The following is a 26,026-nucleotide window of genomic DNA, read 5'->3' as shown; positions in this document are numbered from 1 at the left end:
TTCTATCATTGTAGCTTTAAGGACTGTCTAGGCATTATAATTATATACATACTTATATATTCACTTTCATATATGTAAAACCAAACTCAACCTCACACACTGTACTGTGGTGATTTAATAGGTCATTAGAAATACACTTTGAAAATCACAACAAATGTCACATATGTACAGTAGCAGATTAGCACATGGGAGTAAAGGTGGATATGGCACAACATACACAAAGCTTCATAAGATAATCTCTCTGCTCTGGTCAGACACTTGAAACTAAGGAAACTCATTAACATTCTGGATATATAGTTTTCATTCAATCTCGGTAGCAAGTACAAATGTCACTACAAGGCAAGAGAAGTCCTTCAGAGTACAAAACATTAATTTGTCAGGCTGATTTAGAAGGCAATGTTTAGTGTTGGGACTCTCTCGTGTGAATTAGATTACGGCTGAAGGTAGAGTGGTGTTAAAATTTGGCATTGTCAAGTTGTCCATAGTGATGTCCCGGGGACAGCAGTTCCTGGTCAAAGTATCTCAGAAATGGCTGTCTGAAGTCATGCACGTGGAGAAGGCAGCGGTCAGTCATCCACTTAGGATGTGATGTCAGGCAGAGTGGGTGGGGTGGTTGAGAGTAGCTGCATGAGTTACAGTGATAAGGCCGACTCAGACGATCACACAATGGCAGCCGCTCTTGTCTTTCTCTTTTCTTGTAGGTTCTGGCGATGGTGGACATTCCTGCTCTTGGAATTTCCTGGGAGTTTGGAGAGAGCAAAACTATCATGACACAATGGACTGGGTTCTTCTCGCCTTCTTTTTCTTTTTCTTTTTTTCAAAACAGAAATGATTAACAGAAAGTTCAGCTTCTTAATTATTCTTTTTAAAAAAGGCACTGATTTTGGTATATTTCCTACTGTGCTGTTTTATGTGTTGTCACAATTTAGCAATATTTTCATCCATAAATTATGGCATTTGTGGGGATGTTTGCTCATGTTGCCAGTTGCCTGTCAGTCAAAACTGATGAAACCACACCCACGCAGTCTTGATGAAGGAGATCAGCTGTGCTTTAAACTGTTAATTAAACTCTCATGCCATGCTGTTACTCACTAGCTGACAGTAGAGAGGAGTGAGAAATGGGGAATGACGTGCAACGTGTCCAAAAGCAGTTACCATAGGAGTGCCTGAATGTGCATCTTTTCAGCCACTGCTTTACCGCAAATTTGTCACTAAACATGAAGACAATGTGTAAAAGATAAGTCACCCACCTGATTACTCTAACCAGCTCGTGGAAAGCCTGGTCTACGTTCATACGGATTTTGGCTGAAGCCTCCATATATGTGACCTTCAGCTGTCTGGCCAGCTGCTGACCCTCTTCCTGGGTTACCTGAAACAAAACGAGGGGGAGAGTAACGATGGGCTGAAACTTGAGGCCTGGCACATGTAAAAAACATTTCCATTTCAAAAACGAACCATGCTAAACCAGTGTCCATGTTTTCAGTGCTATCGTGTGAGCCTTCCTGTTGCAAAAAAAATTTGCATTCACAAAAGATAACAGTAACAGTAAATTTACATTTACATAATATTTCCCAGTAGCGCCACTTCTTTCACCATGATTTTCCATCCAGTTGTTCAGAAAATGTCCTCTGATTAAGCTTTCTCCTGAGCCTTCACGGTATCACCCACTATTCATTTACAACCCAGAAGATATCCTCCCTTTTCATTACACAAGAATAAAGCAATTTTTGTACATGGCGCCATTTTTAATTGTATTTAGTTTTGTAATTTCTCAGGTGTAAACTTACTAGACAATTAGTATGTATGCGCCTGGGACACAGGTGAGATCTGCATCCACCTCTTTTTGAAACAGCTGTGCATCTAATTCAGACCTGAATAACTGAAAAATAATTACGTCCAAAGATAGAATGTATTTCCTGATAGCAACAGACAGGTTAACAAATCACGTTTAGGCTTCTGTTACAGAGCTACCACCAAGCTATTTAGGTCACGTTTAGTACATTAGTACCATTCTTATCTATTACAGTGTTAAATTTAATGTCTCTAGCATCAACACGTCTCATATACATAGAATGAATAATAAGTAATGGGCTTAAGCAACACAAGCTCACGTCCCATGCGGTTTGAAACACTAAATTCAGTGATTTCAATTCAGTGAATAGGGCCCATTGATAATAATTAGCCGTATGTGCCTGCAAGGCTTCTTTTCACCATAAGGGGGTGGTGTGGATTCACTGCCCGTAGTGACGAGCTGCTGCATACCAACAGCCACAAAATTCATCATTTCATCACACTCCCTTTTCTCTCCATCCATCCTCCCCTACTGACACCGCCATTCTACAGCCTCTCCTTTATTCTTTCAATCACTTCCTGTTGTATCTCAGCTAGCTGCAGCTGCAACGCTTTGCTTCCACTTTCAAATATGCAAATGTGACTCCCTCAGGCTTTGCGATATTATCTCTTCAGATGATTAAACAGAGTATATGTTTGTCAGTCAGTGGGTTGAGATCTCTGCAATCTCTTGGACTCACTTGTCTCTGTAGTTCCAGATCTGCTTTGTTGCCTACAAGGATCATAGGGAATTCATCTCTGTCTTTCACTCGGAGAATTTGTCTTTGGAATTTGTAGATTTCTTCAAAGCTGTAAAACATATCACATGGTGTTATGCGCTGTTTTCATGCACAAATAGGTTATATATTGTGTTTGCATACATACATATATATATGTGTGTGTGTGTGTATATATATATATATATATATATATATATATATATATACACACACACATAAATCCAGTATAAATGACCCCCAAACCACACATCCATTACCCAGTAGTTGGGGTCATCGCCACTAAGGGGTTAAACATGTCAGCAAAGAGGAAAAAGTCAGCCACACCATCACAGAAACATAACGTTTGTCTGAGGTTCTGCTCTGTGCACTGACCTGACCGTTGTCCCACTATAATATAAATGCCATGTGCACTTCTTCAACCAAATAGCAAATAAAAATGTCAGTCTGGAAGAAAAAAAAGAAAAAAAAAAGAGGCAGAATGCAACCACAAACCCAGGACAGCATTCCAGCCACGGGCAGACAGCTTGGTGAGCACATAGTAAATCTGGAAAGACTTGACTAATATAAATGGAGGAAGGAAAGACTGTTTACAACATAAACACTGGGAGGGGGCAGGGGAACGCAGCTCACTGCACTGCTGGGCATGGACACAAAGACAGGGAGGACGGGGTGCGACTAGAAGAATCCCATATAGTGTTATGTGAAAATAACTAAAAGGTGCCCTGACACATCATAGAGAAATATAATCACTGAAAATCTAATCTATTTTCCATTATCATCCAGTTTTCACAATTTTCATGAAGTCAAACCCCAGTTCTGATAGTATTTGCGGTCTGCATTTTTTCTGCAAAAGCCAATTAATGTATTTACATTCTAAAATAAATAAATATCTCCTATGCAGTAGTTTTTATTGGTAGCGGTGAAGTCGGCCATTCCTGTGCCTGACTCTGACTGCCTTACAAAACACAAGGGATTCATAGGAAAACAAAGCATTCATGGTATCCAGTGCAATTTCATGTGATTGATAAAAGCCTTGCTGTGCACTGTTCGCTCTGTTTCCATCATTAAAACTATGTACACCAGTTGTTTTCCTGATGTATTTCTGAAAAAATAGCAGCTGGAAGAGCATTGGCTGTAGGATTCAATTGCACTTGCCGTTACCACAGTTACCACAGGTGTCACCAAATCAACCAAGAATGAAATCTTAAAAGATGCACACAATTTGACAGAATCATATTACTGTATATGCTGTATTGGCTTGTTCGGCCCCTTTATGGGAGCTGTGTGATGTCTACGCTAAGTGAAATACTCACACCTAAGACTGTCTTAAATGATTGCGCCATAACACCAAGTGGAAATATTCTACATGTAAGAGAGAAAAAAATAGAAAGTTAAAGTTCAGGCATAAGTGAATTCAAGAGAACAAAACAAGGGAGGAAGTGTTAAGAACAAAAGAAAATGACAGCATGAACAACAGCAAGAGGGTCCGGAAGTACAAGCGGCAACAAGTGAGAGCATCGCTGCAAGATTTATGGGTTTAGTAGAGTGAGAGGCGGAGGAGGGGAGAAAGGAAGGGTGTGATTGTGAACAGTAAACAGAGATGTGCAAACAGAAAGAGAGAGAGGAAAGACAGAGGAGGGAGCGTATAGCTGTGAGTTTGCAAATGATGAGAACTGTCACTCACCTTCCTCTGTCAGTGACTGAGAAGACGAGCAGGAAGCCCTCCCCTGTCCTCATGTATTGTTCTCTCATGGCTCCAAACTCTTCCTGTCCAGCCGTGTCGAGGACTAGAGAGCGGGCGCACACACATCGACACAAATCTCGCATATAATAACTTACAAAATAGACTGTGCAATCAGTTCCATGAGTACAATACAATGCAATAGAAACACATATATAGCGTGTGTCTTTGTGTGTGTGTGTGTGTGTGTGTTTACTCGGGTCATGTTTGTTCAGCAGTAAGTGCACTTACTGTCAAGCCTGGCCGCCCTTTCGTCAATCACACACTGCTTGGTATAGGAGTCTTCAATTGTGGGGTCATAGTCAGTGACAAAGTACGACTGCAGGTGAGAAAGAAGAGGACAAAAGAGAGAAAGAGAGCTGTGAATATGCCTGGGGTTATGTCAGGTTGAGGCACGAGCTGTGGCCCACTCACATGCTAACTGTATACTGCAAACTGTATTCATTATATACTAATGTTTGCAGTGAGTATACACCAAACCAACATGTTTTATGGCAACAGGAAATAAAGCAAGTAGTATATGGAGTCACTGCCAGTAACACTTAAACTGAGACAATCTACCTTTTTACAAAAAGTTCAGTAGGTATTTTTTTGCTCATGGAGCCGTTTCATCACCATACATATTTTTTTTTTGCAGCTGTGAGCAGGTCTTTCATTTCTTTTGTGCACTGCATGGTGGGGGAAAAAAAGCTTCAACAGCACATACAAAAATCTAAGTTCGCCGAGTATATTTTATTCTGGCACCAGCGTCAACTCACTGTTGTATATACTGAAATCCTGCTTAGCCTGAGTATGTACTATAGATTTGTGGGACTAAACTGCTAAAGCAACTAAAAGTCAGCTGGCTTCAAAATGAATGGATATGAGAGCAAACAGCCGCTCAGTCCTCTGTGTTTTTGGTTAAAACAGCGCAGACAGCCTTACTGACCTCTACCTTTACTACCATACTGCAGACAGGAGGTAAACAAACTGTCTGCAGACACTTGCACAAAAAATGTCGAGTAAATATTCCCTCGCAGAACAACCACGACGTAGGCTGAAACGACAGGCTGGTTTTCATGCTAATAACACATTTACAAGATGTTTCCTTGGTTGCAACAGTCACACCACTCAATCCCTCAAGACTTTGATTCTTTCATTCTGGGGCCAATATCTGGTCTCTTAGTAACCTAAACTGGAAGGGTGGGGCTGGGGGGCAGGGAGCCAGGAGGAGGAGGAGTCATGCATTTTTTACATTTTTCCCATGTTTTGTAGTTCTCGCTCTCCTCTGGGGACTAGTTAAGTGGTGACAGCTGAGGGGAGTGCTGGGGGGCTGTCAAACCAACACCCTAAAACACAGAGCAATCACAAGAACATAAAATCCAGACAAGATTCCCTGTTGTTCTAACAAGAAGCCAAATTAAACTTTTACAGTTACAGTCATGTTGTTTGTGTGTGTTGTTTCGCAAGATGGCACATGCCATATACTGCTTATTTGCCTGCCGGGGACGCAAGACAGAGCTTGCATTATGTGTACTGAATGTCACATCTCATCTGACTCTTGATATACAGTATATATTATACACAGTAATATTTAGACAGCTGTTACAGATCAGGAAATAGAAGCAGGCATACCACTTCCTTAACTCTGATTACAGCCCAATCTTAGATTATTACAGAGGCATCAGTATGAGCTTATATGTTGGCTGATAAGTAAGAAGTAAATGTTGCGTAGAAAAGCCTCGGATATGCTTGTGGTCACTGAGAAACTCAACTGCAATTTACGGCTGCAACTAAGGATTATTTTCATTATCAAGTGGTGTGCCAATTGCTCCTCTGATTGGTCATTTTGTCTATAGAATGTAAGAAAATAGTAAAAAAAAAAAATCAAAAAAAAATCCCACAGCCCAAGGTGATGGATTCAGATTGCTTTATTTGACTATTTACTAACATATATGGCAAAGAAAGGCATCAAATCCTCACATTTGAGAAGGTGGAACTGGCAAAAGTCCAACTAATCAACTAATTGTTGCAGCTCTATTACCATTATATACTGCCTTCCAGCAGACACTGCTCAGCGCAAAAATCCTGCTCAGTGCAAATATGTCTTAAATTAGTCAATGTATCGTCATTTGACACTTTTTCTTGTCAAATACCAATATTGGGAATGGCCTCTAGCTCCAATTCTAATATGTGAATGTTCATAATTTCAACTTGTCTCTTCTCTCTTGTTTTATCCTCTGCATGCAAATTCTCCTCACCTGCAGCTCTCTTGTTGCAGGTAATCTCTGCCTTTCACTCTCCTGTCGCTCTGCAGCACGCAAGTCCTATGTCACATCCACTCACCACTGTTCAATAATTCATCAGTATAACTGTGTATCCTAAAATGGGCTTCCCTGCACTGCACACTGACGGTGTGCCTTCAGACAACCAGACAGAAACAGAAAGAGGGAAGAAAAAAAAAAAAAAGCTGCTTGTGCTTCTCGTCCCTCCCACCACCACCACCACCACCACTCTCCCAGCCATAGCTTCAGCACGTGACCTCAGCTTCCCGTCAACCTCTTATTCCTATTCTGTCAACCTCGGGCAGCCGCATTGAGCACTGCACTCCTCTGGCTATTCCTCCCCTCCCTCCACATGCATGGGTAGTGTAGCTGCTGAGCTCTGTTCTGGCTGAGCTGATTCTCTCAGAGCCTTTTCCCGTGATAGATGAGGCTGTTTTGCAGTGCCAGCAGCGCCAGAGCCAGCGCTAACAGGGCTGTAGCTCGGGCTGGCCGGGCTTCAGCTGGGCAAACGATTGGCTAGGTGACGGAGTGCAACATGACTCAGGACAACTACCAATAACTGTGTGACATAAGCCAGCCTGAGTCATGTCCAGTAAAATTACCTATAAATCCTTATATCAGTTCATGACCTCATTAGAGGTAACAGGCTCCTCAAACAGAATGATTCAGACTGTTTTAGTCTAGTAGAGCGGCCTCAGGGCGTCAGCACTTACAAGTTACTATGCAACCACTGCCTGCAATTAGGGCGGGGTATCAGCAGACCAAAATGTGTCACGTATCAAAAACTGTCTTAAAAGTTATGATTGAATGCTTTGTCTGGTATATCCTGTGAAATATTTTCTCTTAAGCAGCTGATTGTGTTATGATGCACTGCTGCACCAAAAAAGAGAGCAGAACATGTTCATACGCTTACTAATGTGCTGCCATCTTTTTTTAGGGTTGCAAATAATTATTATTTTCCTTATCAAATATTCTGCCTTTTTTTTTTGTTTGTTTGTTTCTTACAATTACTTGATTAATTGAAATTGGTCTAAAATGTCGTTAAAAAAAAGAAAGTGAAAAAAAATACCCATTTAATTCTCTCAGAGCCTAAGGTGACATCTTCCGCTGTCCTTCTGCTGTTTTCTTTGACAAAAAGTCCAAAATCCAAAGTTTAAAATGTTACAAAACAGAGAAAAAGTAGAAAATGCTTCCATATGAGAAGCTGAGAGTCTGGTGGACAAATTACTGTAATGATTAATTGATTATCAAAGTTCTTTGGTATTGGTTTTTCTATGGTGGTATTGATACCGAAATTCAAGTATCACATTGATTTTAATAGTATTTTCAGATGTTATCCAACATATTTGTTAGACAAGATGTGACGTCAGTGTTCTTAATGTTATCTGCCAGACTATTGCAGGTACTTACTGAACAGCTGTCATAAGGAGACAGCTGAGACTCACAGTGGGGTTAACAGCTAAATTCTGTGTGTGTGTGTGTGTGTGATTTGGACTGCACATACAGGCACACACACTTACACTAAAACGTACAGATGGTCCACAGTGGCCAGTGCGCACTAAATCTTAAAACATTCACTGCTAAATGTCCTCTCCTCTCAGATAAATTATGTAACTGCAGCACAGCTACGGATCCATTTACAGTACAGGCGGCCTGCAGCAAACTTAGCAAAAGCTGAGGTAAATTGCTATTTAAACAGAGCCAACTTGGTGTCTAACAACGTGTACTTTGCATGGAGCATGGAATGATGCTAAAAAAACACAGAACAAACTGAAGCTCCACTTAAGCAATCATTAGGCCAGTGCTGACATGACCACCATGTGGTGGGCGTGTGTATTTGTGAGCTGTAAAACCAGGATTATTAACATCCTTGGATTTTCTCTGCAGCAGTCAAAGTCAAGTTAAAGTTTATTTTAAGTGCACAATCAGACCAGGGTGTTCTGAATTCACAGTTTTTAAAAAAAATATACATATATCAGGGCACACTGCACAAAGAAGACACATTAACAGATCATTATATAAAAAGAGAATAAAATAAAACAGCAATATAAAAGCCTGCAGGGTCAAGCTGCAGACGAGTTTAGAGGTTGGTGGCAAGGTGGTTCAGGCCATACTCTGCCCCAGTCAGCTGAGCAGGAAGGAAACTCCACCTCTGCAGCAGGCAGCTGGCCTGGCCAAGCCTTAGGGTGGTGGTGATGTCACAGATGACATGTTCCCCTACCCCGCCTACCTACCAAAGTCCAAACCTGTCACTCAGTTCCCCTCCAGCATTCCAGCCATACATCCCAGCCCTCCACCCACATAGTGTACAGCACATGCACACTCACACCAGGAAAACATTAGAGGCCTGTTTTCACCATGAACACAGGGCTGGTAGATAAGTCTCAGCTGCAGCACAGCTTTTTCGTGCCGGGCGGCTCTGTATCTTTGTAAAGCAAGATGGACTATCTCTGTGGCTAAAATTACCACACACAGAAGATTTTGATTAATCAGTTATTTGTTTAGTCTATAAAATGCAATGAAATATGGAAAAATGACCATCAGACTTTCCCAAAGTCCAAGTTGATGTCTCCAAACTGGAAATAGGCCAAATCGTTGCCGAATAAACCACAAAGATTGCATCAAATCATTGTGTAGGTGTATTTGTCTATAAACCGCCACACTATTCAAAAAAAGCATCAAATGCTGCATGTGGTCCAGCTTGTAGTGTTTCATAATTTGAATATTCACAACACGTTTATTTCAAGCACCTGGTCAGGTTTCTTTTTGCCGGCTGCTCTTCAGTGGAGATATAAAGCAATACATCTTACAAGTGCTTGTTGCCAGCCTCAAGGAGAGCAAGAATGGGTGAAATGTGTGGGCATGTAATCAACATCATGCTTGCACTATGCACCCACTTCCTCTCCACACAAACAGCCTCACAAACACTAAATATAGATTCTTTTCCATCTCTGTCAGTTATCCTGCTCGAGCTGCCTCTTTGACAATTAGCCAATATACCATCATTAACTACACGGGACACAAAACCACTGATTCAGCACTAATGCAAAGAAAACTGAGATTTTCACTACAAAAAGAAGAAGAAGAGAAAAAAAAACCTCAGGCAATTAATTAACAAAAACACACTGTATCTACACAGATGAGGGGAAATGGTGTGCCAGTCTACTAGACTGTCATAATGAGAGGCAATGCTGAGCTAAAACAAATGGTCATCAACACGGTTGGGAGTTAATTACCTTCTGCATGTGGCCCAATGCCAGTGAGAATTCACAGACCTTGACTTGAAAATCATCAGCCATAATTATTCTTTAATTAAAGAAAAATGTAGATTGAATGTCATTATATTGTGTTATTCTTGGAAAGAAAAAATCTGTCTGCATCTGCAGATGTATAATATTCCCATACCTCCTCATTCCCCGCACCAAAACACTACTACTACACTAAAAATACTTTTTTCTGCAAAAGCTACAAGAGATTAAGTTATTTGGAATTGTGGGAGTAACGCCGATGTTCTGATCTCATCTTATTTTGCCAAAGCAACAAACTCAACTCGAGTTCCCTAGAACCCTGCAACCGTCACTCAGACTCACTTGTTTTGTGCACACTGTGGACCAACAAAAAGTAAAAAAAAAAATAAATAATAAAAATAGCTCTGGATGGAGGAGTAGGTGTGAAAATGAGCTAAGTGTGGTTTTGTGCATTTTGCAGAATGAACTGAAGGCGAGCAGCAACAGTCTCAGGACTCGTGCTATTGTTTGCGTGCGTTTTATCAGCAAGTAGGACTCAGGTCTTGCTGGCTGTGGACGGTGTTTGTCTGAGATTCAACGGGCAACTCTACTAAAGTGCAAGACACACGCCAACTGTGTCAAACGTGTTTGATCGGGTATCCCAGAAGCCCACCTGAATAATAGATGTGAAGAGTCAAGGTTGAAACATCTACAAGAGTCAGATAAGTGTTACGATAAGTGTTCAGCTGAAGTTTCACCAAACTGGTCCTCATGCTTGGCTCTGCAGACAGAGAATTACAAATTGCTTCGCAGACTGAGACATCAGCACCGAGAAGCTGGATAGGAGTGGCCGCCACACGAGGCGTGGGGCCGGAGCGGGGGGAGGGGGGGGGGGGGGGGGGGGGTGCTGCTCTCGAACTGACAGGTGAAACATGCCATTTGTAAGACTTGTTCAGTGGGCCACAGCCAAGTGCAGCAATTTCAATTAAGGACACAAACTTCATGCCAGACAGTCTGGAGCCTGCCAAGACGCACCCTCAGCTCGACAGCGGCAGAATGTGTGAGATTGTAATGATCCATTCCTGATAACACATCATGACATGCCAACTCATAAACTGTATATGCTGATAAATATATCAGAAATGTATAGTGGCATACATATCCATGCTTCTCTTTCTTTTCTTCCTCTCAATCATCATAGATTGCGAAACTAGGTGCATAACAATGAATGTCTAAAAACTGTCTACAAGATCCCTTTAAAATGTTCCCCTTTTTTTGGAACGTTTCAGGGTAAATCTTAGTCTACTGTAACTTGCGTGTAGGTCACACACTCCTTGATTAGCGAAGCACTGCACACAAAAGCAATGCAGCATGGGCCATTGATCTAATAAAACAGAAATTTGGGGGGCATGTGTGTATCACTTCCTGTCCCTAAACAGGCGCAGGTTCGACCTTTGCCGAACCCTTGGGGCTGGACTCCGGAGCATCTGTCGGTAATCAAATAGCCACCATGAGGATTTGATGTTAAACAGATGGAAGAGAACACCAGTTTCTTTGCGTTTTTTTACACTGACAGTCCTCCTCCATCATTGCCTTTCTTCTCATGCTTCACCGGGGTTCACACAAGTGACACCGGAATTTGTGTGAGGAGCATTGTTTTGTTGAGTACTTAAGAGTGCTTGAAGTGAGAAATAGTGGAAAAAATAAGACAGAATGAAAGGTTTGAAGGGGAGGAAGACTGTAGGCACATAGAGAGGGAGAGCAAGAGCAAAAAAGAGGGGGAGGGAAAGGCATTAACTTCCTGTGGAAACACCCACTTTTCCCATGAGCTCATACAAACCAGAAAGGTCACTTATTCAATACCTAATACATGCGGAGAGAAGGCGAGCACACAATGCGTCTGCTGCCTTAAAGGGCCGCTGGGGAATATTCTGTTAAAGCTGAGAAAGTTTGAAGACAAATTGTAAATGAAACCAAACATTTTGATTGACACCAGTCATTTTCAGAACTCTTAAACCACCGCTGTAAAGTCAAATGATCGTCTTGCAATGCTCAACATCCACAGTAATTGAATGAACGTTTAGTTCAGTTAGAGAATGCAGTCTGGGTGTAGCACTGAAACTTGGCTTGATGCCGAATTAAATGAACCCGTGCACATCACTCCTACAAGCTCTCTTCCTCCTAATGCGCAACAGATCAATAGCCTGTCCCTTTAATCATTGCCTTGTCTTTAAATGAGACAAACTCTTGGCATAACACACACATATCCATCCAGTACCATGACCTCACTGGATGCTGCCACTCTAAAGTTAAAGGATAATTCACTTTTTATTAGAAGCAACAGAGATGACAGCCAAAACTACAAAAATAAGGTCAACGTAAAGAACAAAAAAACAAGGGAACAGTCCTTTCAATGGATTTCATATAGAGTCTTGTTAATGAGTGAAGGATAATTCTGTTATCTTTGGACTTTAAGGTATCTTTGGACTTCAGGAAGCACACACACACAATTCATACATTTCTTCTTTCTGTATGGACTAGACAACACTTTGTTTTGAAAAATGTTCCAGTACCCCTATAATGCTCAATATTTAATACAGAAATATTTCTACTGCTATAACATTTTAATTTCTGGTGTTCCAGCACCCCTAGTAATGTTTAATATTTAATATCTGCAAATATTTACACATATTAAATATGTATGTATTTTTGGGCTATATTATATGTGTGCCCTTACTCTAGACTGATAGATTGAATCCGACCAAGACATCAATGCCATCATGCTTGCTCCAGATTTTATGATTGGTTTTAAATCATTTTTTTAATTTAATGGGCTTACATGGTGAAGACAATAGAAATCCTTTAAAATGTGTAGCATTTTTTGAGACAACATGGGAGCGCAGCCCTACATGCCTCAAACAACAAGCCTGGAATGATTCAAGATGTCAGATGATCAAATAGGCAGTTTTGCCACTTATATAAAACTGAAAACAAAGGTGAAAGTAAAAAGTATTGCCATGACTGTTCGGCTGCAGCTAATGTTTATTTGTTATTGTTTTATCTGACAAATGACTTCTCAATTAATCTATTAATCTTTTCTTCTGCATAAATGGCAAAAATGTAGTTTTATCCGACCAGATTTTCAGTTTACTAACATTTATGACAAATGCAAACAGAAAATCCTCACATTTGAGAAGCCTACATCAGAGATTGTTGACAATTTTGCTTGAAAAAATGGCTGAAATGATTAAAAACCATTACAAATTCACATTGCTGTTAATGGGCTAATAAATGGATCGACTAATTGTTTTTAGATGGAATAGATAACATTTTGAATTTACAGTTGCAGCTCTCTGGTTTGACTTACTGTACTTACAGTCGCTTTGCATGTAGGCAACTTTTCCATTTCTGCTGGGTTCACCTTCACTTTCAAATAGTTAACATTCATTAAATAGGTTTGGGTGCATGTTTGTTTCCAACTTGTGTGATTGTCTCACTTGTGTTGCCATATTCTCAGAACCCTGATGTACAGTTCAGAGTAAAATCTCAGTGTAACAGATGGCAGTAATGGACAAACTATTTGTGTTTGAATGTATTGATATATTTAAAAATAAATGAGCATTGTCATCGAAGTTGCCATTGCTTAAGCACAAATAAATTGTGCTATGCCACGCATAATTGTGTTTTACAATAAAGCACGCTGCATACAGTATGTGCTGAATGGCCCAGCTAGCACTCAAGGCTGTAGAGTCGGGGGCAGCACTCATGCAGAGAATAAAGCAGAGGATAAATGTCCCACCAAGTAGGCCAACTCCTGGCACAGTCAACCCCCTGCTCTCCTCTAACCTCTCTGGCATTAAAACTTCAATCACCCTGCTAAATATCAATGTGTGCTGGACTCTGAAAACTTTTGAACCCGCTCAAAGACGCAGAATCAAAGAGGTGCCATTTAAAAGGCCTTTTTCCACCAGATCACTGGGCTCAAAGCCACCTGTTTGCTCTACAGCGGTCACACCACAAACTGTTTCTTTATCTCCTTTTCATATAAGTACGTTTTGTTGAATTATAAGTGGAGGCCTGTGTAAATACTTTAGAAGCCCACAAAGTGATTAAACAGACCAACACAAAGACGGAGAACTGTGTGAACCGGCCTTATTGTTCTAGCTGATCATGTGACATTGGTAATGTTCCCCTTCCCTGCATTAAGCCTCCCCTGAGCCCAGCCATTGATGAGTTATTGATGCAGTTTTTTTTTTTTTTCTACGGTCCTTCCTTGTTTTGCTGGAAGGGACAGAAAATAAAGACTTATTTTGAAAAGAAAACAACATGGTGAGTCCCCCTGACTGCATTTTGCTCTGGTGAATCTTCATCAATGCCTGCTTTTGTGAAAGTAAGAAAACCTTGGCCCATGTGATGCTATATCAAAATCGACACAAATTAAGTGGAATGGATGTGGAAGATAAATAAATCAGGGCCGGACAAAGGAGTTTTCATAGTTAGGACAAGAATATGATATACTTAATACAGTAAAAGGAAAAAAAAACATACCTGGAGCTGCTAACGTCGACGCAGAAGCGCATCATCTCGCTAACTTTTTAAACAAAAAAACATATAGTGATATATTGAGACTTTTGTGCAACCCATTGGCTCACACAGTACAGTGTTTGCATACGTTTTTGTTTCACTCTAGGCTTTATTCAGATCTTCTTCCTCTGCTTGTCTTTGTGCAGAAAGATTACTGCACGCACTGACATCAACAAAGCATTACTGTGATGGCTCAGTGAGAGGACAGCAGCTACTGCAATGGCTGTGTGGACAGAGCAGCTACTGTGCGACTTTCAAAAAAAAAAAAAAATCCAGACAAAGTCACTCAACAGAGTGTGGCTCACAGTCTACAGTCTATGCTTTTTGGGAAACAGTATGTCAGTGGTGATAATAGAGCAGTCAGAGTCTTCTTTGTCAATTAAGATTAGAGAAACTTAGTTATTTAAAACTAAACACAACACTGTAGAAATGCCCAGAACTGACACACTACTTTAACTATTATCAGTTCTCTCCCAAACACCTCTAAAAAGTTTTGACGGCACCTGCAGAGATGTATTCATCTTCTCCCCTCTCTCCTCTGGTACAACTGCTGAGTGTGTATTTTTTGCAGCAGTGTACTCTGCTGCAGACTATAATTCTTAGCATAGGGTGATATGTCCAAGGAAATGGGGCCACTCACTGGCATCATGTCAGATACACAGCATCATTACTGCCGTGTGCTTTTAGGCCAGCAGTCCTACAACACAGGCAGCAGAAATGTTATTACCATAGCAGGCAACTCCTCATAAACAAGACCTAATGGAGCCATCTTCTCTGATGGTTCCTCCCTGCCTGCCCAGTCGCCATCATTAAAAGTCCTTTTATATGGATATAGTAGGATATATAGTACGTTGCACATGTCTCAATTACAATTCCTTGTAAGAAGCAATACACAGACGGATGAAAAGATGGAAGAAAAACTATAAACAATCGATTAATTTTGCTATCTTATTAGCAGTAAGAGTAGTTTACCAACTAGTCCTATGATTAGTCATTAAATACCAAATATTTCACAAAAACATGAATGAATTTCACCGTGCCACTGTCTGGCGTAACTAAGCCTTTAGACTCCACCATCATCAGAACGCCAAATGAATGTCGTTTGCTTCTAGCATCTAGAGAGGCCTGGTTGTGAGAGGACAATGTTTTGGTTAGACATACCAGACACACTTTTTAGGCAGCTGTTGACTCGGTGTGCACTGGTGGGTGCCAATTTAAAATTCTGCATCGGGTTTGCCGACACCAACTGGTGCTGAAGACACGGTCACATTTGCTGTGCGCTTTAGATCAGTATAACAGTCACACAACAGCTGTGTCACTGACTCAGCCACACTCAAATATTCCTAAACGCATCTACACATGTACCTGACGCTTACTGAACAGCCTTTCTGATTACGATCTGGTATCTTATCAGCGGGGGAGAGACTCAGTAGCTCGCTTGTTGGGGAAACAAGTCACACTTGGCCGTTGTCGCCGGAACATTTGGACAGCGAGTCGTGCTGCACCGTCACCTGTTGAGGGGTTGTCTCATTCCGTGCCTCACCTCCCCCTGATGGACAGCAGGTGCCCCACAGGCCTCTGGACAGTGTCCGCATGAGACGTGCCAAATGTCTACCAGCTGCCTGGCAGGCACCTCGGAGCCCAGCATCATCGACAAGCAGAGACATATAAAAAGAACCATTCATAGTGCTCTATCAACTAAGAAGTATGAAAAATATGTTCTCTACATGTGGCACACTACTGAAGGCGGTGCTGCTTTAAATAACGGTACAGACAATGCTCAAAAAGGGACACACAGCAATTAAACAATCAACACTACATATACATACATATATATATATATATATCTATATATATATATATATAAATAAAGGTGTACATAAATTTGGAAAGCTAAGTGTTAGATGGTGGTGGGAGTGGGTTGCTAAAATAAGCAGCATGTCGGTTTCCCATACCCAGAGCTGTTGTTATACGACTCTGAGATGTGAGACCTGATACTGTGGCCAGTTATTCTGAAACAGACAGATGTGTGAATACAGAACAATAGCCAAAAAACAACACAGAGGAACCCGCTGCCCTCTCTGTCTGTGTGACTATCTGAGGAGCAGTGACCAGAAAACAGCGTACAGATATCACAGGTGGATATAGGGTTTTGGTTTCTTTTTTACTTATTAGAGGGAAATGCTACTAATAAACAACTGTCTCATAATAGTGTCATTAAAATGTAGTTTTTGATGATAGAATACATGAAGCTGAACCACAATTATTTGCGAGTTACATTTATCATACACTAAATGCTTTGCAGAATTCTGTAATGTTCTATAGAAAATTGAATAGCAGCTTGTGAAAATCTGTTGAGATCAACTTCAAAGAAAGCAGGTTGTTTCCAGAAAACAGCAACTGGATCATGATTTTTTTTCTAATAAGACAAGAGACAAGACGCATACGATAATAAGTACTGACTTTTTGCAGATTCTAAAGAATATATCTTATTTGTACAAATAAAACTATAAAAAACAAAATAAAGACTGTCTATATTTTACATATTGAAAACCTTTTATTGGGGACAGGCTATTTGAGGTAAAATAAGCTAACACTACCACTATGTTTTATGCTACACAAACGTGTCTCCTCTAAAATCAAATGATGAATTAATAAACTAGCAACCACCAATTGAATACAACCTTGAGAATAAAATAAAAGCAGAAATACAATCACACAGGAAAAAAAACCTTCACATACAAGTTGTCTGTCATTGTATGTGATATCCTTGATATCAGCACGGACCTATGTAGCTGGCCACTGAGCAGTTAGGTGGGACAACATGGGGATTTAATGCCATGACTAAGTAGAAAGTGTTTATGAGGGAGACACACGTGCACACACACACACACACACACACACACACACACACTGCCGTCTCTGCTGCTGGTACCTTGCTGGGCCTATAGCGCGCATCCATACAGCTACCTGCAGAACCTCTTAGGTCAGATCCCCCAGTGTTTTCTATATAAACAACTTGCATGTACACGTATATAGAGGAAACGTAACTTTGAGGTGAAATCTGAGAAAGGCCAAGGAGACAAAGCAGAAAGTTTCTCCTGCTAATCAGTGTAGCAACAAACAAGTTTGGATCTATTGGTACATAATATTGTCTTAATTCTCTTATTATTTTTGATCAAAATTACATGTATGGGGGTGGAAATGGCTGCCAACATGATTTTAAATCTTTACAAACAGGCCCCCATTGATCATGACCTTCTTATTGATGCATATTTATCAACATCATGTCCTGGATTGATAACCAGGTTCAAAAGACGCTCAGCATACATCATAGACCAAACCTATACAGTTTGGATACTAATACCAGAATAATACTTTCCAAATACATTACTTTCTGAAATAGACTCAACAAGCAAACAAGATCATTGATGTTACGAGACATTCGACGCCAGCTTTCAGCACTTGACAGCTTTCGACACTCGGTGCTATGCTGTCAGCACAATGCAAAGACACATTCTGTTGATGATTGTGTTAATCTCTGCAGCATCAAGAGGAGCCTTTTACAGAAATTAGTCATTTCTGTACCCAGGAGATGATTCATTCAATCAACGTGTGAGTAATGGGCTGTACGTTAGTTTAAAATCTTCATTCTCCAAGCCAATAACGCGGGTACAGTCATTGCCTCCTTCCTGTTACAAGAGCAAGAACAAATAAGTGAGGTTGAGACCTTCTTTGAAATTGATTTAGATTCTTCTGGTATTTACTCACACTGTACAGCGTACCCTCCTCAACCCAAAACGAAGAGGTATCCTACAAGAAACTCGCACAAAAAAATGTCATGAAGATCTTACAATCTAATAAGCAGCGTAAGTGAATGTTGTGCCAAGTGAGACGTAAATCAAAAAACATTCATAAAGTAAAATCTGCATGAAGTAATAAGTAACATAGCCTTTCGTTGACATGCAATACCTTTCAAACCATTTGATTACTTATTTTTGCTATTACTCTAGCATTGGAAGTATAGGGACAAATGGTTTTACAACCCAATAAAAACCCAATAAATACTAAATACTTCACACCAAGACTCAGTTTATGATTATACAAGATAAAACTCACTTTGGGTTCTTCCTCGCTGATTTGTACATACACACTACATCTGAATTACTCTTGTGAGATTCTTGTGAGATTCTTGTGAGTGAGAGAGAGAGAGAGAAAGAGAGAGAGAGAGAGAGAGAGAGAGAGAGAGAGAGGAGTGGTTGAAATTATCATCTGATTTCAGATCTGCAATGTCTGGTAAACCACGTTCTAGATCACACCCTCGCCTCCAGCTAACAGCTCTTCTTTACACAGCAGAGAGGATGCTTCAGGAAAAAATGAATGGGAATTGGTCTCGAGAGCATCTGATCACTGACATCATACTCATCACCTTAAAAGATATGTTCCTCTTCTGTGATAAAAGCTTTACAAATGATTAATTGTTCACTCCAGCTTGTAATGACTCTCACACAGAGCTCCTCTTATTGTGCTGCATTCAAGGCTGCGTAAGAGTCGGGGGATGAGCTGGATGGTTAAATTCTTATAATCACTGCCATTTTTTCTTGACTTCAGGAGGGCGTCATTTGTTCACCCCTGCCAGATAATAGAAATGGTACAGCCCCAAGTCAGGGATAAAGTTCGTCTTTCATTGAACAAGGAACTGATTGTGTAAACAGTGCTGTAACATAATTCTTAAAAAAAAAAAAAACTACTCACTTACTAACTTACAAGTGATTAGTTATTTTAGAAAATCAAAAAGAGAGAACTCATTTATGGCAAACACGCATGATACACAGAAGAAGTACACAGAATGAGGAATTACAAAGAAAGGTGAGCGATACTTTAATCAACATGTGGTAACAGGTAAAGGTCATTGAATGTCACACAAGAAACAGATGTAAAGTAGAGACAAATGGCAGTGAAATAAATGCAAAGCCATTTGTGTAACAGTAAATCTTCTATTAGTTCCTCAAATTGACAGTGGATTTCTCCTCTACTACTAGACCAATAGGACACATAATAATAATAATCAGAATGGAATCAACCACAAATGCATACAATAATCCAATTGTGCCTCGCGTTGTAATAATGTCTTTTCTGTACATTTAGCTGTTGCAGATTAATAGTGGTCTTCCTCCCTGAAAGGTCATTAGTTTCTTGTTAACTTGAAGCAAAAGGGATGACCTTCTAGTCTCTTGAGCTTTCCCAGATGGGTGGGAGTGCCTTTACAAATCCCGAACTCCCTTTTGCATGAGCATTCCTATGGTGTGCTGCATGGCATTTTGCCACATTCAAGTACATTACCTCAGCAACGGGATTCGCATGATTCCACGTATTCAAAACAGACCAAAAATGTGAAGCCTCACTGGTGGCCAGTGGTGCTGCCATGATCGCCACGCCCCACAATACCAGAGTGTTGGATGTAGAGCTGCAACAATGACCTGATTAGTTGTCAACTATTAAATTAATCGACAACTATTTTGATAATCGATTAAATTCTCAAAGATTCCAGCTTCTTAAATGTGAATATTTTCTGGTTTCGCCTCTATGACGCTAAACTGAATATCTCTGGGTGATGGACGAAACAAGACATTTGAGGACATCAGCTTGGATATTTTTTCGCCATTTCTGATATTTCATAGACCAAACAACTAATTGCTTAATCAAGAAAATAATCGATCAGTTGTAGCCCTAGTTGGATTACATAAATAATATACTGGTTAGACATCTAACTGTGGTTAAGTAGCATCTGACTATTCTTCTGATTTGGAGGTGAAAAACTGTCAAATCTGAGCATAAAACATTCAAATAATGAATAAAAACACATGAATAATCGTGGAAAATTTTTATGGCCTCTCATTTTGAGATACTTGGGCATAATTGTTGGTCAGCAAGTATTACCAGCTTGACATCCTGTCACCAGTAAAAAAATAAATAAATAAACAATACAAGTACACTTAACCTCTAGCAGACAATGACGCACATACCATGTAGCATAGCGCTGTGTCGTAACCGCCTGGTTAGACTTCTGGCAGACTTTCATTGTGCAATTGAATTATAAGAACAGAATCCAAATATCTACGTCCTACTAGTGTTGCTAAAATGTGCCAATTCTCACACACTTCAAAAACGTGACCATAAAGTTGACTAACAAATGAGAAATAATCTTGTGAAGAATCAGGCATGCTCTGTACTGTACACAGGGGACACAGGGGGCCTCAAGGTCTGCTGAGTTCATACCTGATTCTCATGTCAGAAATATATTTACGATAGACTGTGTCTGGTTAGAGTTTGAGTTACTGAAGTCTGACAACTATAAACGTATAATTAAGTATGTACACTTGCACATAGAGGGAGAGCTGCAGCAAAGAATACAGAGTTGAGAATGCCAGCCGGTGATTTCATTTCTAAAAAAGGTTTCTCTTTAAATGTTTTCTTATCATGGCAGAGTTATAGCCCTTTTAAAACAACACAGGGACACAGGATAAACTTGCATTTGGGGTCGATTTTAATGGGTCAGCGCATGTCATTCGACCCTGCTCAGAACCCGGGAACATCTGACGGTGTTATAAAAAGGAGAACATTTTTCTTTACATATAAAGCAGCAATAGTTTACTTCTGCTGCTTTAGATTTGGTAAACGATTTCTGCAACCCTCTGCTGTTCTCAATCTATACACAGTATAAGTCCTTAGGTTAGCTTTTCATAAGGAAAGGGAAACTGAGGCACAGTAACATTTTGTGGTGCTGTGCTCATTGCGTGCTTGACATTGTTTTAAATATCAGTTGAGTGGGACACACTGGCATGAAGCTGATATTAATGCGAGCGTTGCACCAGTCATTCAATACTTACACTTAACCAAATCTTAAAAAGAAATCAGAATGACAGCAACCTATTTTCAAATGACTAAGAGCATTTTGCTTTTCAGCTATGATATACACACCTGCACACTGTTTATAGGAGCATGCAGCACACAGTGAGTTTTCTTTCATTATTGTTGATGTCGTCAACCGAAGTGACTGTGAAACCAGATTTTCTTGTACTTTTTTTTTAAAAAATACGATAATTGTTGTTTATGTAATAGCATGCGCTTTTGTTTTACTTTGCGGTTATAATTTCTGTTGTGAAAACCAATGAGGGGCTTTTTTTTTGCACCGGTTTGTGACTCTGCCCTGTGAGAAATCAACAGGTGACACTCCAACACAGCTAAAACAAACAATATACTCTCATCACCTGCCCTCTCTGGCACATTTACACACACACACACACACGCACACACACACACACCTGCCACAGCTGCAAACCCTACTCTACAAAAGAGCTTACTGTCATACGGTTCAGTCCACCATAACTCCCTTAAAGGAGATGAAGTAACGCTGGCCAGAATATAAATGGAATTGTTTGCACTCAGCGGTGTGGCATGTGACATATCACTGAGCCAGATAGAAAGTTACAAAACTGCCTGTATCCAAAAATGGGCTGAGAGTATGCCGTGAGCAGTGTTACATGCAACAAAAGTTCTGAGCAAAAAATTGCAAAAACACACGCACAAAAGTGCTGCTGCAAACACTTTGTCTAACCACCTGTGGCTGGTTCTGAGAAACGCACATGAAATTGCACCCACCGCATCCAGCGCCAACACTACTATCATTACCACACCTTGTCTCCACATGCCCAAGGAGAGCTGAACTTATAATCCATGTTTATTCTATTGAATGACTACTTATGGCAACATTCCTCCTAAATGACCTCACATCTTAGCAATCAAAGCCATGCGCGAAAATATGTGAGATATGCGGAGAGGCAGTAGGTGTATAAGAGGTCACTTGTGCGCTTTGGCTGTAAATCCAGCTGAGGTCTACAAAAATCCTCAACTAATCTGTCTGGACTTGATCAGTTAGGATGTTTTGCTCTCTCAACTGCCGAAGGCCGCCATCACACTAATATTAGCAAGCATGTGAGCAAGCATCAGCCAGCGATCAGATCGCACAACATCTCATTATAGAGCCCTCTCATTCCAGTAGCTTCTTCGGTTACTCTGCGCAAATGAAGTCAGCTTTTGATGTGCCATTATTTCTGGGATGAAAACAAACCTACGGATGGACACACACACACACACACACACACACCACCCCACATGCAGCCTTCACATGGCCAATGTGAGTCATGTTTTCCCTTACTTGGGTCGCTTCCTCCCTCACAGACGTCACATTAAACAACACGCTGTGTTCCACAACTTTTGTCAGATGACTCAATGTTATGTCATCCCAATGCTATTTCAGCTTGAGTCAACTGCTTTGGCATTAGGGTGGCCAGCAGCTCCCAGGGACCTGCCATTCTGTTATTGCTAGCGACATCATCCTCTATCCTCTAACTCCCAGAAATCCCTGCTTCAGCACAGTGGTCTGTTTTTTTGGCCGAGACTCTGCTTCAGCACAATAAAATTAACACTGAGTATCGTAAGCTCTGCTAAATAAACTAAAATGAACCCATAAAATCGAGTATCAAAAACTGTCAAGTATCGAAAATGGACATTGATGATTCCTAGTCTTGTAGAAACTTATTTTTCTCACATATTTCCTCATTTATTTTCCTAACCTGGAACTTTTTTGTACATTTCGTTTGAACAACTTCTCATGTTAAGACAACTTAGACAAGAATGAAATTATACTCGGACAATAGACGTAGACTGTAGTTACACTTGTAACTACTTTCTTACTTGAAATGCTAATAAATTGTCGCATCAGCAGCCTAGTACACGACATTAAATCAGTTTTTTGTTATGAAGCTGGTGGAAAGAGAAGTAGGAATAGAAGCAAATATAGTAGTTGCAGTAGCATTGTTTTTTATTTAGATGGGTGCTTGTAGGAGATCCGGTCTAAACTGTAAAATGCATTTTATAACAAAGGTAGTAAAAAAATACTTTCATAATTCTTGGTGAAAATTACAACAAGTACTTAATATTTTTGGCACGCACACACACACACACACACACACACAGCTCCAGTGATTCAGGAAGCAGGTCATGTTTTTCCATACAAAACTAGAAAGCCGTAAGAGCAGCAGTAGAGGGACTTCCTTTGCCGAAGGGCCAAATTCCACATGGTCCATGACCATTAACCCACCCAGGGTGACTCAGACCCCCCCACCCCACCCCACCCCCACCCCTCCAACCTCCCAACACTCAACATAGTTCTGGGGAAAGCCTCTACTTCACAACCACCTCTCAGGTCTTTTTCCTTGACAGGCAACTTCTAGAAACTTCAGATGAGGACGTACGTTTCTCCTCCTGCTGTCAACATCTCAATCTCGCGCGCCTTCGCTGCACCAGGTATGGCAGTCGCCAGTGAGAGGAAATAAAAATGGGAGTCACACTGAATACAAAATACATACAAAGTGTATGGGAGACTTGTAGGTTCTCCTCTGCGGAGGCTGCGGCTGTATTGCTATTGTTTCTGTTACCATGTAGTATTCAGCCATCAGTATTCATAGGCAGCTTTAAATGCTTCCCAGCTTCAGGTCAGGAGGGTCAGTAGGCAACGGCAAAAATCAGCTATCTGATCCCTTTTTACTTGGTATGCAGTTAATGAGCTTTTTGAACCCTCATTAGACACAACTTCCCCCAACACACACACACACACACACACACACACAGAAGCTTCTCACCCCCACTCTGAAACGTGTGCCAGCCCACTGTTGTCTGACAGTGTGGAGACATGCAGCTGCCTGCAGTCTGGTCAGTAACACTGACACGAGGGGGAAACACACAAGGCAGAGGGCAAAGTTTGTCATCTCTTTCATACAGACTGTGTGTATGTGTGTGTGTGTGTGTGTGTGTGTGTGTGTGTGTGTGTGTGTGGGCTTTTGCTTCAATGACCATTATGAAACCCTGAAAGGTCAAAGCAAGGCAGGCTATGTCTGCAGTGTGCTGGAATGCAAGCAGGGATAAATGGAGGTAAACTGTTTACATGCCTTTTATATGTGACACAGATCAGCTCCAAGTAGGCTGCTTTAAACCCCGATGAACACATTGTCTCTGGGGGGGGGGGCAGTTAAGTTTTATTCCTTAGAATATTTACACAAGTGTGCTTGTTTGATTTTGGTTACTGGAAGTGCCTCTAATGAGGTTATCCAGCAGCTTGCCTGGGTGAGACTCTACAAAAGTTAATCATCTTTCAATGGACATTTCTGTGCCACTGCTGCTGCTTATTTTACAGTCGCTAAACTCTGACGGATTTTCTCTGTCTAGTTCACATATTTCTAATGGGATTTGGCACCGTTTGGTGGCTCTAAAACACAAAATTCAAAGGTACTTTCTCCTCTCTGAGGGTATCAGCACTCCAATTATATTCTAACAAGGACTAATATGATTTTGGTGCAACTTTTCTCTGCACTGTTTAACACACTTTTAAGTTTCTAGGTTTGGCAGGCCAGAGCAGACTAAATCCTGGAGGTGAGACGTGTGAGCACGGACTCTAAATCCTCTGCTTTACTTTGCAGTAAGTTAATAAAATGAGACTAGTCAGGAGCTCAGCAGAGCCACTTTTCTTTTCTCCTCTGACTAGCGGCTGTGAACTGCAAAGTGGAAGTGGATCTCTGAGAAACCATCGCGTTAAAGTGACAGCCGTCCTCTTGAGTTTAATCCACAAACTAAGGCTCCACACCTCACCCCGACATCCTCTTAACAACCCATCGGTAAACAGTTGCAGGCCTCGGCAAAGTAGCAGAGGAGAAAACAGACCCCGGTATCCGCTTGCGGGGTTCCCGTGTCTGGCCTTCGCCGTGTTTTTGGATAAGAAGGGAAATCAAAGCGAGGGCTAAATTGTAGAGAAGCGACTGACCTGGATGAACTGGATAGTCAGGGCTGATTTCCCCACGCCGCCGCCTCCGACCACAACCAGCCGATACTTCTCCTGCACCGAGCCGTCCTTCCAGCCAGCCATCGAGGACACTTCGCTGCGCTCGCCGCCGCCGCCGCCGCCGCCGCTGCCGGAACACCAGTGAGCAGCAAACACCCACTTTTTTTTTCTCCCCCCCTCCCCACCCCCCAGTAAACTGAAGAGGCCCTGCAGTGGAGAGACACCGGAGCGCAGGGGAGAGAGAGAGAGAGAGAGAGAGAGAGAGAGCAGATAGGTGTCCGGATGAGTCGTGCGTATAGTCCGTTTTAGCGCACGGGTGGACGGAGAGGGAGATCCCGGAGCTACGCGCGCCTGTCCATACGCCTGACCGTGTTTCAGCCTCGACAACACTGCGATGTTCAAGCTGAGGATCCGATAGTAGGAGGCATCAGCCAGGCCAGTACTAGTGTCTGGCGCTAGGGGCCCTTCTACAGGCTGTGCCTGCCTCAACACCCCCCACCCCACCCCCCTACACACACACACACACACATAAAACACTCAAACACACACACACACACACACGCTCGCACGCCTCTAACCCGCTCTGCAGCCCCGTCCTGAGACCAGTATCACACACCGCTGCAGTCACTTTGCTGTCCTCAAACACAGCCTGCACGCACAGAAGCAAATGCCTGCTTACTGTATTTACAACCAAATTAAAGCGTGATAATAAGGGTGCCCTGCAGCTACCATCATAATGATAA

General features: G+C 41.3%; 1 protein-coding gene across 1 annotated transcript; it reads right to left on the bottom strand.

The window, feature by feature from the left end:
- On the bottom strand, nucleotides 1-25,431 carry rras2 (RAS related 2). Its single transcript, XM_070847010.1, has 6 exons — nucleotides 25,266-25,431; nucleotides 4,543-4,630; nucleotides 4,255-4,357; nucleotides 2,532-2,640; nucleotides 1,251-1,369; nucleotides 1-739 (listed from the first exon to the last, which is right to left on the bottom strand). Exons 1-6 carry the CDS (start codon nucleotides 25,365-25,367, stop codon nucleotides 652-654), a joined length of 609 nt encoding a protein of 202 aa, XP_070703111.1. The 5' UTR covers nucleotides 25,368-25,431; the 3' UTR covers nucleotides 1-651.
- Between the last annotated feature and the right edge of the window lie 595 nt (nucleotides 25,432-26,026).

The sequence above is a fragment of the Pempheris klunzingeri genome, chromosome 1 (assembly GCF_042242105.1).
Source record: "Pempheris klunzingeri isolate RE-2024b chromosome 1, fPemKlu1.hap1, whole genome shotgun sequence".
Taxonomy (NCBI): domain Eukaryota; kingdom Metazoa; phylum Chordata; class Actinopteri; order Acropomatiformes; family Pempheridae; genus Pempheris; species Pempheris klunzingeri.
This window is presented reverse-complemented; position numbering and strand designations above follow the sequence as displayed.

Coding starts and splice junctions, on each gene's coding strand:
- rras2 (XM_070847010.1), bottom strand. CDS start 25,367: ATGGCTGGCTGGAAGGACGGCTCGGTGCAGGAGAAGTATCGGCTGGTT. Junction 4,358..4,542: donor AAGGGCGGCCAGGCTTGACA/GTAAGTGCACTT, acceptor CCCGCTCTCTAG/TCCTCGACACGGCTGGACAG. Junction 740..1,250: donor GAGCTGGTTAGAGTAATCAG/GTGGGTGACTTA, acceptor CCAAACTCCCAG/GAAATTCCAAGAGCAGGAAT.